At 23.9% G+C, this 16,324-nt stretch overlaps 1 protein-coding gene across 6 annotated transcripts in view; it reads right to left on the bottom strand.

The window, feature by feature from the left end:
• LOC126898521 (calmodulin-binding transcription activator 1) overlaps positions 1-16,324 on the bottom strand; it is a 67,455-nt gene that overhangs the window by 32,291 nt on the left and 18,840 nt on the right. For all 6 annotated transcript variants that reach the window (XM_050672628.1, XM_050672627.1, XM_050672625.1 and 3 more), the window contains 7 exons: positions 9,954-10,021; positions 9,338-9,473; positions 3,729-3,800; positions 2,587-2,731; positions 2,484-2,527; positions 1,068-1,238; positions 906-995 (listed from right to left, as the gene is read on the bottom strand). In XM_050672628.1, the coding sequence (XP_050528585.1) occupies positions 906-995; positions 1,068-1,238; positions 2,484-2,527; positions 2,587-2,731; positions 3,729-3,800; positions 9,338-9,473; positions 9,954-10,021 (726 nt within the window). The remainder of the gene's footprint in view (positions 1-905; positions 996-1,067; positions 1,239-2,483; positions 2,528-2,586; positions 2,732-3,728; positions 3,801-9,337; positions 9,474-9,953; positions 10,022-16,324) is intronic.

Below are 16,324 nucleotides of genomic sequence, written 5' to 3' on the forward strand. Positions count from 1 at the left end.
CACGATTGATGCTACACCTATACTCCCTCTTATATGTTCATTCCTTATCTTAACTTTTGTAGACACTCTACTCGTCCATCTAAGCATTCTCATCTCTGCTACACTCATTTTCTGCTTTACTTTCTTGTCAACCGCCCAACACTTTGAACCATACATCATATCTGGTCTCACTGCAGTGTTATAGAATTTACCTTTCAGCCTCATTGGAGTTCTTTTATCGCAAAACACACCAGACGCTTCTCTCCACTTTAACCACCCGCACTTAATCCTGTGTCTTACATCCTCGTCAATACCACCGCTCTTTTGCACTATTGATCCTAAATATTTAGAACTTTCCACCTTTCCTATCACGTCCTTGCCTATTGTCACTGAACTCCTCCTGAGACTGCTGCGTCAAGTTTAACTTGTTTTTATAGGATTTTAAATTTGTTTATAGCAATTCTAAGTGATAGATTAATTTTTCAATAGTAAGCTTATTTGTCAAAAAATCAGTCTAATCTTTCCCAATAACTTTTTTTTTAGTTTAACTTCCGGTTATGGATTTTTAGCCATTAAATAGATGGTTTTATAAAAATTTTTAAAATGTTTTTTTCTTAATGCACAATTTAAAAAAAATGTTATATTTTTTTTAAATTTTCAAGAGCTTAATAACTAAATTGAAATTATTTTAGAAACCATATATTCAAACCATATGATTCAACTAATCTGAACCCAAATTTAGTGTCAGTAGAAAATTCCCATATACAATTTATCTTAATATTATAAACTGCACTTCATTTGTTCTGTGTTATTTATTCGTTCGTATACGAATAAAAGCTTATAAGCCATAAATTTAGACCATATAAAATTGATTTAATCTTAATCAATTTTTTATTTGAAAAATTCAAATTTGAATTAAGTGTTACCGTTGTTAAGTTGACTCTTGATTGATGTGAAGGTGAATTAGTAAAAACTATAGTAGATGGTCGGGTACGATTTCCCGTAGTAGAAGAAACCTAATATTCAAAAATTGCCAAAATGTTCTTTTTATATTATCTATTATTTTTTTTAAATCATAATTGTATTACTTGATTACTATCCGAAGATAGTATACGTCTGATAGGTCGAGAACACGATTGACCATCTGCACACGTAGAATCAGGGCATCCACATTCTAAAGTTCTACTGAGAAGTGATGCTCGAGCATTTTTTTGCCATTCCATAAGTTGAGTAACCATAGTGGACACACAATCTCCAGTCTAATTATATACATATATAAATGTATTGGAAAAAAGTTATTTCTATTTAAAAATTATTGTCCATACTTAATGAATGCTGAACTCATGATAAATTGAGTATTTAACACTTCTCTTTAAAAATACAAAAATTATAATATACGATTTTTTTACGTATAAATACATAAAATACAATGTTTTGAATCAACCAAAAAATATCTCTATTTAATATCTCTTCTTGCTTTTAATGTTATAATGACATTATTAAAATGTAAATCTATAATTCGATTAACGCTAAAGTAATTTTTATATAAGATTTTGTAAGTTCTTTTATAATCCCAAACATATTTTTAGCCCATATAATGCTAAGAATTTAAAGACTAGTCGTTTTTTAATATTTATATTAGACAAAAATAGTTGTAAAATTGTTGTAATTGTAAAATGACTGATAAAGTGTAATACTGGATTCGTCTTATATCTATGCAAAGCAACTTTTTTTTTAACAATCTGCACTCTTGGGAAAGCAAAGGTAAAGGTTCTATCACAACAAGAACAATAAACTAAGTTTCTAGAAACTTTGAAATCCTCTCTCAAATAAAAAAAAATATATTAATGTATGTATATGTAAGCCGAGCACGTTTCTTTTGAGCTAATTAAAATTAAAATGTGCGACTAGTTGCTAAGCGTCAGAGAAAAACTTCAGAAACTTTAGTTCAGTTCTTTTTTAATTGAGAAGTTTTAAGATTTTGAAACAGTCTAAAAGTTAAATGAACACATTTTATTTTTTCCTTGTTACTAAATGATCTTTTTTTTAATAAATCATACAAATGTTTTTATGGTTTTAATATATAGTATGTATTTTACACTTTTAAACTTTTTAAATTCTTTACTATTACTAATTTGTTAAATTATTTTAAAAGAAATGAAAAATGTACACTTTTTACCATAGGAAAAAAAAGCATTATTTGAAACAAAATTTTTATTTTTATGTTCAATTTATTTGAAAATTAAAAAATTAGAGATTATCGTGTGTCTAACGATTGATTTAATTGTTTTACTAAATGTATTAACTCCGACGTCTGTTAATGCCTAATTACTGTCGACCTTTACGGCTTCACTTAATATTTATTAGAATCAAGTTATAATATTTTATATGGTTTCATTTCGTATTTTTTTGTAACGTAAAAACATAGTTACGCCTTATTAAAACAATTTTTCACAGATTCTATAATTTCTATTTAAATATCTTAAAAATCACAATTAACATACCTTAACTTCAATATCACTGTTGAAATTAGAATTTTCTTCGTAAACTAAAAATATGCATCAAAATAAAGATTTTTATTAAGAAAGTAAATTTTATGATTCTTACACATGGGTTTTAATTGAGAAAGAAGTTCATCTTTAGTCCACTCTTTTCGATCGGCCCAAAGTGCCGAGTTAGGGGAGATTACAGATAATTTATTATCGTCTGGATACGGAACGTTCAAATAGTGCACTAACACCATGTCTGGATTCTAAAACAAAAAAAAATAAATAAGTAGCACTAAATAATATGCAAACGTATGTGGTATAACTTAAGTTAAAAAAGGTAATTCTATAGTTTTTCAGTATAGTTGGATTAACTAAGATAAAATATAAGGTAGTATTGATTTAAGTTTCTTTGTAAGATAATTTATGTACTGTAAAGTAGTTGACTCCCAAATTTACTTTTAAGTGTTTGTTATCTCAAATAGTAAAATTGAATTAAAGCTAACTAGTCCTTTAAATTAATTATTTAAAAAATTTTTGATGCGTTAAAGCTAAATTTGGAATGAAAAAATTAATGGTCAACTTAGGTCTAATTGACTATATCATATTATAATTATAAAAACTAAAAGAATCAATTAATTAAGTATAGTATTATTATTAAGACTATTTATTAATTAAATTATCTATCCCATATATTTTGATAAAAAAATATATATTTAAGAATTATCTAGAAATTATAAAAAATAAAATATTTATTACTTATACTTTGAATGTATTTTGAAGGAAAAAAACTATTTCTCTTAAAAAAATATTCAACAACCTTATTGGGCTTTAATAGATTTACTATATTTTTATAGTTAAGAGGCTCGAGTATAACATAATAAGTTTAAATTATATATTGTATAGAATCTTAACTTAATTAAGATTCATTACATTTTACAATTCAATGTTAGTACTTAGTACTCGTAAATATGTTAGGGATGTGTTGTAACGAAGTAGATCAATTAGCCACCGCCATAGCACTACTGTTCAGCTCCGCTATTTGCTGATGGTTCTCGGATAGGTGACCATATGGGAACTCTAACTATGGCGCACACCTTGTCCTTATACTGGCTCTCTCAGCCGTAATGAGGTTGCATCAAGTTGACAACTGATGTAAAAACCTGTCAAATCGCAATGTAGAGCCGACCCCAAATAGTTAGGATAGAAACTAAGGAGATAATGAATGACAGTACTAAGTTACTTAGATTTAAAAAAACTTACCTGCAATAACCAATAACATCGTCTATGAAATGTTGGTAAAATGGCTGAATGAACATAGCACCCGTAAATACACTAAATACAAATAAAATTATATAAAATAATTATTTTTATTTTTTATTTTCAGTATTTCAATCAAAAAATTTGTGTAAAACAAAACCATGGCTTATTTAATTGCATTACTAACTCATTGAATACAGCAATTGGAAAAGAGAGTACAAAGTATTTGAAAAAAAAAGTGTTTTCAAATAATATATTAAATTATTTTAAAAAATATTTATCTATTTGCATCTTATTATTTGTGTTTCGTTTATTTTATCTAGAAATTAAAAAATCAAGACATATTTATGATTTGATTTATTAATGGACAATTTCACTCAAATTGACCTAAAAATAACTAATAACATTTAAAAAAATTTTTCTTGGCTTCAAAAATTTTTATGTAATTTATACTTTAAAAAATTGTTCAAAAATTTAATTTATAACTGCTAAACAAAAAGTCAGATTAAATTTTAAAAAACTTAGAACAAAGTTTTTGAGATTTTTACGAGCCAGACAAAAAAACCGACCATGTAAATGATAAAATCTAATTAGGTATAGTGTGGGTAATTTCATAACTAGGGGAACCAAGAGAAAATAGTCACTCTGTTAAAGAATTAGTTTTAAAACATTTTTAAGCTTAAATTAATTTGAAAAAATCTATATTTAGTATTTATTACCAATCACTTTTAGCTTAAATTCGTAGCTAAGAAGGTATTAAATTTACTATGATGTGTTTTTTTTTTTATGTCTGTTACCATTTTTTCTCAACGTACACCAAACAGATTTTTTTCAACGTACGTCAAAAGATCACAAATCGTATCTAGTCAAAGACATTACCCCTAAAAATTGAAAAAGTTTCGTCGTTCTACGTAAATAGGGGAATCTCAAAAAAATTAGAATTTTTAAATCGGTAAATTTTTTTCACTTTTTATTCCTAAAACTACCATAACTTTTTCAAAATAGATGAATATAAATTATTCTTTTTTTAAATAGATATGTTAGATATTTATTTATCATTTGGTATATTTTTTTTTTAAATTTGACCCTTTACTTGGTTACAGGGAGGATTCAAAGAGACATCTTTTTCACAATAAAATTTACTTTTTAACTTATATTTTAAAAGTGTTCCGAAAATACTAAAACTTTTATATATATCTTAAATTAAATCTAATGCAATATATTTTATTACGAAAAAAAAAGTCAGACTTTTTTTGTCTTCATGATATAAAAATGACTACTGTATGCTATTATTGTGTTAAGATTTTCGATTTTGTATTTTATTATATTTTAAAATACCTTGCAAAAGTTTTTGAGTTAGAAAAAAATTTTTAAATCATTTGATTTTTATCTCATTTAAATTCAATAACTTTAATAAATATCAACGACCTTATCACTGTAGATGAGACTACAGTGATGACTACTATAGTCTCCCCTCGTTTGAAGAAATTTCTTACACTTCAAGTTTTTTTACTATGTGATTTTTTTTTATGGCTCTCATTTATTTTCTCAGCTTTCACTTAACCAACTATTATCTAGTTAAATATATTACCCTTAAAAATTGAAATAATTTCTATTTTATCAATTAAAAAGTTACTTAACCCACATCCTCCATATAGACAATTAAAATCATAAATTTTTAATATTTTTAAAAGTATTTATTGTCGAATTAGGCTAGATATGATAATAGATTTCAACTACAAAATTAAATAATTGTACTTTGTATTATATTAATTTTTTAACTTTATTTGTGTGTGTTTCTAACAGTCTATAATATTCTAAATTTTTTGATTACATGTTGCTATAAAAATCACTCATCTAAAAAAAAAAATGATTTTTAGTTTCACCTGATTTTAACAAAAATGTTTACAATTATAATCAAATTTTATAATACACTTAATTGAGTAGATTTTTTTAACAGCATTTTGATTGGTTTTTTTAGTTAAAGTAAATCATTAAAATTAAATAAGTTCTGAATATTTCAATTGTAGAATCTTTTTAAACACCATATTACAATAAAAATGCAAAAATATATTGAGCTTTTCTGATAAATTTACAGTAAATAGTAATTATACAATTTCTTGACTTTATATTAATCTTAAGAATACCATTTTTTTCTCATACAATTTTAAATTTCAATCTTGAAGTAGACCTAAAAGTTATGGTAACAAATTCAACTTTTTTTTATTGTAAATATGCAAAAAATCAACCTTAAAATACCAAAAAATAGATTTAAAATTATATTTTGCAGTGATTATTTTAAAAATATAAAAATCAAAATCTGCAATAATTTAAATACAATTTATTGTGTTTTTAATTATTTTTTTATTGTAATAAATTATTTCAAAAGAAATATCAATAATTTCTATGTAACTCTTGCTGTTTAAAGAAAAGATACAATTGAAATATTCAAAACTATTTTCCTTATAGTTATGTCCTATAATTTTTAACTAATTAGTAATAATATCAAAAATGATTGGTGATAGCAAAAATATAATTACTGATTTGAAATTAGCACGAAAAATTGAATAATAAAAGTATATTTTTGACTTTAATAAATATTTTTTGCAGGCCATTTATTCATAATTAACAACAAATTATTATCTAAAAAGTTCTGTGTCAAGTTCTTTAATTTTTATAAACGTTTGCCATAAAAGTAATAACTACTTTACAATATTTTATAAATTATCCGAAAAAATTACAATACTAAATTATTAAATATCAATTTCATACTACGTTGAATTGCTTTAATAGATATTTATTCATAAATCAATAAATTGAAATAATGGTAGAAATAGTAGTTGATTTGTTTTAAGAATAATCAACCAATTTCTTAAAATTAAAGTTTATCTATAGATTTGCATAGAAGCGTTTTTTATGATAGTGATTTTAGTCACGGTCAAATATCATCTATACTGGATTCCACTGTGCCACGACTCCATCGTGCTAGGTTTTGTTTATTTGAATATCTATATACCATAAAACATTTTTACAGGTAATTCAACTTTAACACATGACACAAAGAACATCTAAACTTGTTATATTATACTGTTAATTACTTTTTAAAGAAATTAAGACGGTAAACGTTTCGGGTGTTTACTCATTAGTTAACTAACTTAAAGAAAAGCGCTTAGAACATCTTCAACAATTTTTGAATAAGATAGCAATTTGGAATCATCTAACGTAAAATTAGAATAATCTTATTAAGCTACTATTGTATACTAGAAAAGTTGAACTAAGTTTAAAGTTTACTGATTTCTCGGATTGGGAGAAACTCATTTTAACAGCCAATTTATATTGCAAACGAAAAAAAAACGTAATTAGTATATTAACTGAAAAAGATTAAACTAATTAAAGTCCGTTCACTTACCTAAATAACATAATTAAACTACAAATTGTGTAACTATTAAAAGAATATCACATAGTTTTAGATACAAAAACCACATTATGTACGTGCAGCTCTGTTAATTATAATGCTTCAAAATTGGGAAAACTTATAAAAACATACATAAATATAGTGAGCTTAAACTTTTTAATTAGGCCTAACACACCATCATCTAAAACAAATTTTTATTAATAGACTTATAAATTAGTAATATGTTGTTACCGAGGTTTTAGTTGTAGAAGTGATTAGGGAGGTTTTATCACTTATAACAAAATATATTTCTAATATTTCTAAAAAATAATTATTCAAAATATTGGAATACATTGAAAATAAAATAGCGTTACATCATTTTTTTCAAAAAGTAGAGATAACTTAAGTGAACTTTTTTTTTTTACATGTAGTGATAAAGCAATACTTTAAAAGTAGTAATTTTCAACTCTTGTTATTAAACTAATAATTTATAAAAAATATATATACTGTAAAAAAAGATTTTAAATAGTACATATTAAATCTATTTTTGAATAAGTCAAGTTTTTAAATTATTTTTTGCTGATTAAAATCAGAATATTAAATCAAAATATTGTTATAATTACATGTCTTCTTCTTATTCTCCTTTGACCTTTAGTTATTTACATTTAAATTTAGTTTTCCTTAAAATGCAATGCGATATTTAAGTTTAAAAGTTTTAAGTAAAATGTAAAACAGGCTATAAAATACATTTTTATGTACGAGTTATACTTTATTATGTAATTTTTAATGTGTGATAATTTATAACATCTTAAAGGTCGTTAACTTATTAAGTATCATTACTCCGCATAAACACTATTTTCCGAAGAAAATTATAATTTATAAAATTTATAATATTCAGTAGCGCAAACGAGATTTATTTTTTTACGTGCTATTTAATGAATTATTTATATATTACGAATAACAAAATGTTATCAACAGACCACAATTATATTATTCGATCGTATAGATACTACTGCATATTTAAAATTAATTACATATATAAATATATAAGTGGTGTATAAAAGAATTTGAATAAAAGAATTAAAGGACTTTATTATTTAAACTGTAGGATAAATACATGTATATAGAACTAAAATATCGAAAAAAATGTTGTAAATTATACGTGGTGATTCATTAATCAAAAACCACTCAGTTAATCGAAAAATAAAAATAAAACATTTTATAGAGATGGCTTGGGATGAAACGCGGGTGTTGTTATTATTATCACTAGTCATTTCCTATCCGTATTATTTCTCGCGTCTAGGTATAAAAATACCAATAACTTCCAAAATACTGATCCAAAAGTTTTAACTGTTAACAGTTAATTTCTTAATTATATTATTATCTGTTATATGAGCTAGTCAATTATGTATGATACCTTTTGAAAAATAAAATTGATAGCGTTATAAAATATTAGTAATGAACATAAAAATACTTGATTAATAAATTAAGAAAAACATGTACCCAAAAGAAAACAAAAAAAATTCTCAATATTATTTTTGTTTTTTTATTAATTAATTATTTCATGATAAATTAATCACTGTGTACTAATTTAAACTTACTGTCTTAGTTTATTGACTTTTACTAGTTTTAAATGTATTTTAAACAAATTTACGCCTTCTTTTAAAATAGTAAAAAGTTGGAGATTGTTATTTTTAAAGTTATCAACACATTTTTAAAGTACTTTATAATTTAAATACAAATGTTTATGTTTTTATCAAGAGTTTTTGCATTATATATTTAATAAATTATGATTAACATGGCCTCTTAACAAAGAACACCAATTGCGATTGTGTATTCTTCAGACAATTTATAAGATAGCTAGAAGACATCTTTTTTATTTAGCAAGGCTATTTTTCTGAGTTTCATGTTTATTATATGACGTTACAGGGTTTAAAGATTCGACTTCTGGCTAATGTGATTTGGGTATATTCTGTCGTTGCGACATTTTTAAACATTTACACAAATACGTATACATGATAATATGAAAATAAAACATAAAATCTTTAAAAATATACATTTACTAATATTTGGTAGATTTATTAGTTACAGATTAACTATTATTTTTAGTTTAGTGTAATATGACTTATAATAACATAAAATAATTTAATTTATATTAAAATAAGATTAAATTACAATTACAATTAAAAATTAAAAAAAGATTAGAAAATGAGCTTACTTCAGTTCCTTGAACTTTTAATTTCATATGATCCTCTCGAGTGGTCTTTCCATCTTTTCTTTTTTTCCAGCAGTATCCGTCACGTCGATATCTAACTTTTTTTCTGCTATATAAAAGCATCGAACCACTTTTAGGCCTATTTTTTTTTACAAAAATAAGATTACTTTTTGCATAAAAGTTAATGTAATTTTACACTATTTAAAAAAATGTTATTAATTTTTAGAATGAGTATTTTAACTAATAATATGTTTAATACAATAACTCAAAACACTCAATTACTTTTTAATTTTTATTTACATTTCATTTAATTAAAATTATTAATTAACATGGTGATCACCAATCTTTCATCTTCCCGTATCATACGTTTACCCATATTTATTTATATTATATAATTCGCATTTATTTTTATTACATAAAATTATGAATATTTTTTTTTTAATGTAAAACAACTTTGTGAGTAATAAAACTATTGATAATATTGGACAATACTCATCATAGATTTAATTTATTAAGAAATTAAATTATAATTTAAAGTATTGAATACTATATTAATTATTGTTTAAATTTATATCTTTTGTCTCTGGAAAAAAAGATTAAATAAAATGATAAAATATACCTGATTTTTACTTCTTTTGATTGCCATTCGTTGTGTTTTTCAAAGTTAATTAATATTGCTGCAATTTCCTAAAATAATTTTCAATTATAATTATTCACTATTAAATACAAAAAATACATTTTTTATTCAATTTGGTACACAAAAAGATAATTTATTATAATATTAATTAAAAAATAATTAATACATTTTATAATGATAAACTAGGCGAGCTTCCGAGAGGATCTCAATGAGCCCCTTTAATTTGAAACCACTCATATAAATATGAGCCAACATTTTATGATACATATAGTCACTTCTAGATAATTATTATATTATGATAAAGCAACTAATAAAAGTATAATATAATCCTTAATATATATCTCACGTAATTTATAAAATAGCTTAAAATAATAAATACATTTTACTATTAAATAGTCAAAAACCCTTAAGTTTCGCAGGGGTTTTTTAGACGGTTATCAGACGACTTTTAACCAGATATAAAGCAATAAGACTTTACATGCTACATTTTGTTATTAATAATGGGGAATTAATTTGTTTTCTGTGTCAGGTTAAATAAATTATTTTAATATTCAATATGTTATTACTTAATTTGTGTTTTTTATAAACAAAAGTTTTATTTAAAATTAAGTGTTTTTTTCTAAGTATTGATATTTCAGTACTTTTATAAATAATTCAAGATTAAGATATTTTCATAAATAAAATCAATGTTTAAATTTTTTAGTCGTGCATGAACATTATTTTTTAATTGCCTAAATAGTAGTACAGTAAAAATTGTTTGATGACCTTTTTCCCAACATTCAGCGCTGTATATAAAAGAAGGATTACTATGTTAATAGTGTTACTTAAGTTAAAAATATATAAAATCATTAGTCATGTATGAATTTGAGCTCTATTTTATTGCTAAACATTAACCACTTAACAATAGCTCATTCCCTGTTGTATATTGTTGACAAAATATTAAGTACTCTGGAAAATTAGTCCCTAGAGACTTTAAATCTTATTCCCTGAATTATGTTCCATACATTTAATATACATAGTTTACGCGCGGGCCACCAATTATTTAAACTAATTAGGCAAATGACTCATAAAATATCAAGTTAACATAAAAATAAAAAAAAAATTTATTTTATCTTAAAATATCTTTATAAATCTAATATAAACGGTTACTTTTTTTAATATAAAACATTCCTTTTTTAATTCTATTTTAATGAGTACTTTTCAGAGATATAGCATTCGTAATTGTAAATTTAAAATAAATTACCAATCTCGTTACTTTTCTCTTATATTTAATGCAATTATCAACAGTAACATAAGCATGCCTATAAATTATATAAAGACCTAAATAGTATAAGCTCCATGTAGACATAATAAAATACACAAGCTTCAAGCTATGTAAAAAGTTGCGATGGTCAGTGTACAAAAGGATTAAGTGAGTATACTATAAAGGAAAACGTAAATGCCAACTACACTTCCTCTAGTTCTGTTTAAAACGAAAAAGTTAAATTTTAGGTCGTCACTGTTATTTTTACAAAGTAAATGTATTCAAAAATATTATGTATAATATACAATATTTCTGTTTTTTTTTCAATTAATTAGATTTTTTAAAACGGTAAGCCTCCAGTCAAATGAACGGGGTTTGGTTGACGGATAGATTTCTACATTTCCTTCCTTCAAAACATGTATAGGTATACAATATCACTAATTTTAAATGTATAATTTGTTTGAAACCTCCACGTACAGAAATGTTAACAGTAAATTACTACTTGTAATTGAATAATAGAATTTGTATAACATTTAAATTTAGAGTTCAGTACGATTTTTTTTAGTACCAAAAGAAAAAATATTGTACACGTTTTATTACTTCGTCTAACTAATAATTTCCTATATTAACGCATAAGTAAATTTCAATAAATCTCAAAAATAACAAAAAAAGTGTAGTAATATTATATAGAAATGTTTCAAACAACATTAAAATTAATTATAACTAACTTTATAATAATTCATAATATATATTTTAACATGAATATAGTTTCTAGAAAAAAAATACTATTCCTTCTTCAAAAGTATATTGTTATTTTTTTCTTTAATATACCACTTTATTTTTAATTTTAAGTCGTATTTGTATTTTTGCGGTTTGTTTCAACATCTCAAGAGAGAAGATTACTATTAGACCCTTTTACACCCGATAAAACAAGCGAAGTAACTAAGCCACGATTTTCTGACCCTACATAGTCTGACCTTAAGGTTATATATGCATCGGACATTTTCAAGCTTGGGTAATAAATTGCACCTAGACTGTTGCATTTAATACTAATAAATAAAAAACCTCGTATTAATTTTTTAATTTTCACACCATATAAATATAAACAACACCATATGAAACGAACTTGTAACATTTGTCTAAGTAAACATTTATAACATTTAAGCATAAGATAACTGACAAACAAAACCGATTAAGCCCACGTTTTTAGAATACAAAACATCGCGTGTTCGTTATTTTTTTTAGTAAATTACGCCGATAATTACATTGTTCAGTTAAAATAAATAAAAAAAATTTATACGTCTATCGAATATTAAAACAAAAAGTCGCCGTCGGACTTAGTGAAATAATAATAATAATGGCCGTTAGGATCCGGAACACACAGTGATATTAAAGAGTTCGCAGACGTCTGGAGCTCGTTTAAGATATTTAAATGAGATTCGTAACCCATCTATCATTGCCACAGAAAATATTTCCAAGACTTGTGTGTCGTTTATTATAAAAAAACATTTCCCTCTTTAACGCCTTCTAGTTGTTGTCCTAATAATACTAAAAATTATAATCAAATATATCCAACTCTCAAGTTCAAACATGAAACCATAGTGGGTGTTTGAGGGTTATGGAATTCTTTGGGCTTTTATTATATAAAAAAAAATGACTAATGAAGTTTTGAAGAATTACGTTAAAAACTAAAGGGAATAAGTCAATTCAAGTTAATTAAATAACCAATATAATATATTTTTTGTACATCAATACAATTTAATGAAGTAAAAAATTATATAGATATAATTTTTTTATTTATAACAAAGTTTTAGAAAAATATACCCCTTAATTTTTGAATATATATAAAATGTAAAACAATTTTATATGATGACATTATTTAGAATAAATATACTATTAATAAATAGTGGAGTACAGAAATTAATATTTTACTATAGAAATCACTTATCTGACTATTCCGTATTTATGGAATTTAAAATTATAAAAGTACAAACACATTCATGTCATGTATGATATTTTTTATAACCAACTTTAGTTTTGATTATATAAAATAGATTATAAATACAAATCATTAAAATAATGAGCAAACTATAAAGATATTGTATTTTTTGAACTTTATGATTGTACGTCGATTTAACATAATAACGCGAATTTCGTAAGAACTAATTATGTATAAGATTGAAAATCTAGTTCATAAAATTAGTTGTTTGTAGTTAACTAAAGAAAAATATGTATAAAAAAGTTTCCTTAAATAAATTACTCGTCACGATATATCAATAAAATATATCTGTCGGAATTTACAATAACGTGAAGGTTTGAACAAGTTTATAAAAAGTAAAAGCCTTTAAAAAATGATTTATTATATTGTAGATAAAAAGTTATATTAACATTTGCAAACTATATACAGTATGATGTTGTATCATGTAATGACACATATTATACCGAATGCAACATTGCCGTCTACAAATCGTGTGAACATGTTACTAATAATTATCCTTTTTACATTTATATTTATTTTTATTTGATTTTTATCGTATAGCCATTTAAGTAACAAAAGTATTGTTTACAGGTATTTTATTAAGTTATAATGAAAAATTTTAAAAATAATTAAATGTTCACAACCTTGATGAAGCGCAATTTAAGATAAAACATTTCGATATCAAATATTGAGACGTTTACGTGTTTGAAGAATATATTTTATTTATCTCACTCAATTAGAAATTTACTTTAAAAAATTCTTATAGATTAATAATAATAAAACATGTTCCTGTGAAAAAAAAGAAATAATTTTTAACTTGATTGTGTTCATATTCAAACTAAAAATTGTTTAGATATTACCTTTTCGTTTACTAGAGCCCTTAACTCATATACTAAAAAACAGTAAAATAAGTACGAATTTCTACTCTGAAACTCTTAAATATGCTGTAAAAATCAATAATAGATTATAATTCAATTTTATACCTTTAGGAGTTTTGTGTAAAATAAATAATTTTAATGATTTCTTATATATTTAAACGAATTATTTTTTTTTTTAGTTTTTCAGTAAGATTTTTTTGTTAAATTGTAAAAAAAATTTCATTAACTATTTTTAAGCAACAGAAATTTCTAAATAATTTTACGTTTTATAATTGATACAAAGAAAATACATGTATGTCAATATTAAAGTTAATGCACTGAGAAAGAAAAACAATGGATAACTAAAAATTATTGTGATATAAACTCGCAGGATTTGGTATTGATTTAGGTCGGAGACCAACGGGAAAATATATACGAGTATGTGAGTAGAAAACGGAGGAGGAGCGATCGCTTTGTGTCTTAACACAACATGGTGTATTACGTTACCTTTATTTCTCGTGGATCTTTAATGGTGCTAACAGTGAACGACCCAAGGTCATAACCTCGTGACCTAATATTACTAAGTTAACACATAAAATTTGAAACTCTATTTATAACTCATAGTGATTTAATCAAATTGTCGTAAACATCGTTATTAAATTTTACTTTTAAAACTTATACATTTATTTACGGCGAATAAATCCTTAAAAGACGATCGTTTCGTGTTTTATTGGAACTAAAAAAATACTTTGTTTTTAATGATTATTTTGCTGCGTACGTCAAATAAAAGAGAGTATTAATTTGTATTGCTTATTATAAACCACATAAGTTATTGATATTTTTTTTTGATAATAATTATAACTTTAAGTTAATTTACATATTGTAATAATAACTAAATATGATCACATTCGATGACATGAAATATTTGATTTTTTTCATGAAAGTCATCATAATAAACTAATTCTTATGGTATTTAACTATTTTTAAAAACTACAGAGATGGGCCACTCTTAGAACTTCAAGTGTAATATTACTTTTGAATAAATAAATAGATTTAAACTTTTCTACGTTTCTTATTGTATATAATTTTTGTTTAGATGTTACGCTTTGATTTTTGTTTTTACTAAAATTTCATTAATAATGGCCTAATCATACAAACTATAATTTTAAAACACCAATAAAATCACTTATATATTTTAACAGCTATTTGATAATATACAATGTACAATGGCCATTTTTTACATTCTTATTTTTATATATATTAAGATTGATTTATATAATGTACGTTAAAAGGGTAAATTGATATAAAATTAGACTGTTCACGAAATCAAAATTGATTATATTTGAAACATAGTACTTTGAGTGAAACGAATAAAAAAATTGATTATTTATATTTATAAAAAAGGAACCTAAGCGACACGGAGTCTGAAAGGAAAAAGGGTTATGATGAAGCATAGAGAGCAAATAAAACTATTTTATTGCAAATGTTTTTGAGAGACGGTGATATTTCCGGGTTCGTTTCAAATGGCAGAGAGGAAATCAATTTATTTCCCAATGTAGGTGCTACATCATTGTTTTCAATCCCTTCAGCAATTTTGATTCATTTTAAATATTAACTTTTTATACTTAATATCAATGTATACTGATCGTAAACCGCTGTTTGTATTTCAAACGATGACAAATCATTTTATGAATAAAATATTTATTTGTATACTATACTTATTTTTAGTAAATTATTATTAAATCGAACTATAAAAATATATGTTGAATACAAAATGAGAAGATAACTATATTATAATTGATACAGAGTTTAATCCAGGTATGCATCTGAGGAGCACTAACTCCTCCTGACAATGAAAATGTAGCTATTTTCGAAAATTGACTCAATGTTTTATTTAATATTGAGTTAAAACCCCCTTTTTTTAGTAATATTATAATAATATGACAAAAAATTTGTTTTTGCTTGCTCCATTACTAAGAGCATCTCTTAGAAAAAAATTTTAAATTGAACACTAAAATGCTAACAATAATTATTAGTTGGATTCAAAGCATTTAGTGTACCAAATAAGATTATATATATTTATGTTATAGCATTTTGCGAATGCTCTATTATTATTAAATATTATTAAATAATGTATATAAAAAATAAAATTTAGCCTCTTTGGTTGATGGTATTACAAATAATTTAACTAATCTAAAAAATTATACTTAAATCACATTTATGATTAAAATATTTTTATAATATTACGGAAATGTAATCAAAAACCACTAGACAT

Source organism: Daktulosphaira vitifoliae, unplaced genomic scaffold, assembly GCF_025091365.1.
Source record: "Daktulosphaira vitifoliae isolate Bord-2020 unplaced genomic scaffold, ASM2509136v1 Scaffold_2, whole genome shotgun sequence".
Classification (NCBI taxonomy): Eukaryota; Metazoa; Arthropoda; class Insecta; order Hemiptera; family Phylloxeridae; genus Daktulosphaira; species Daktulosphaira vitifoliae.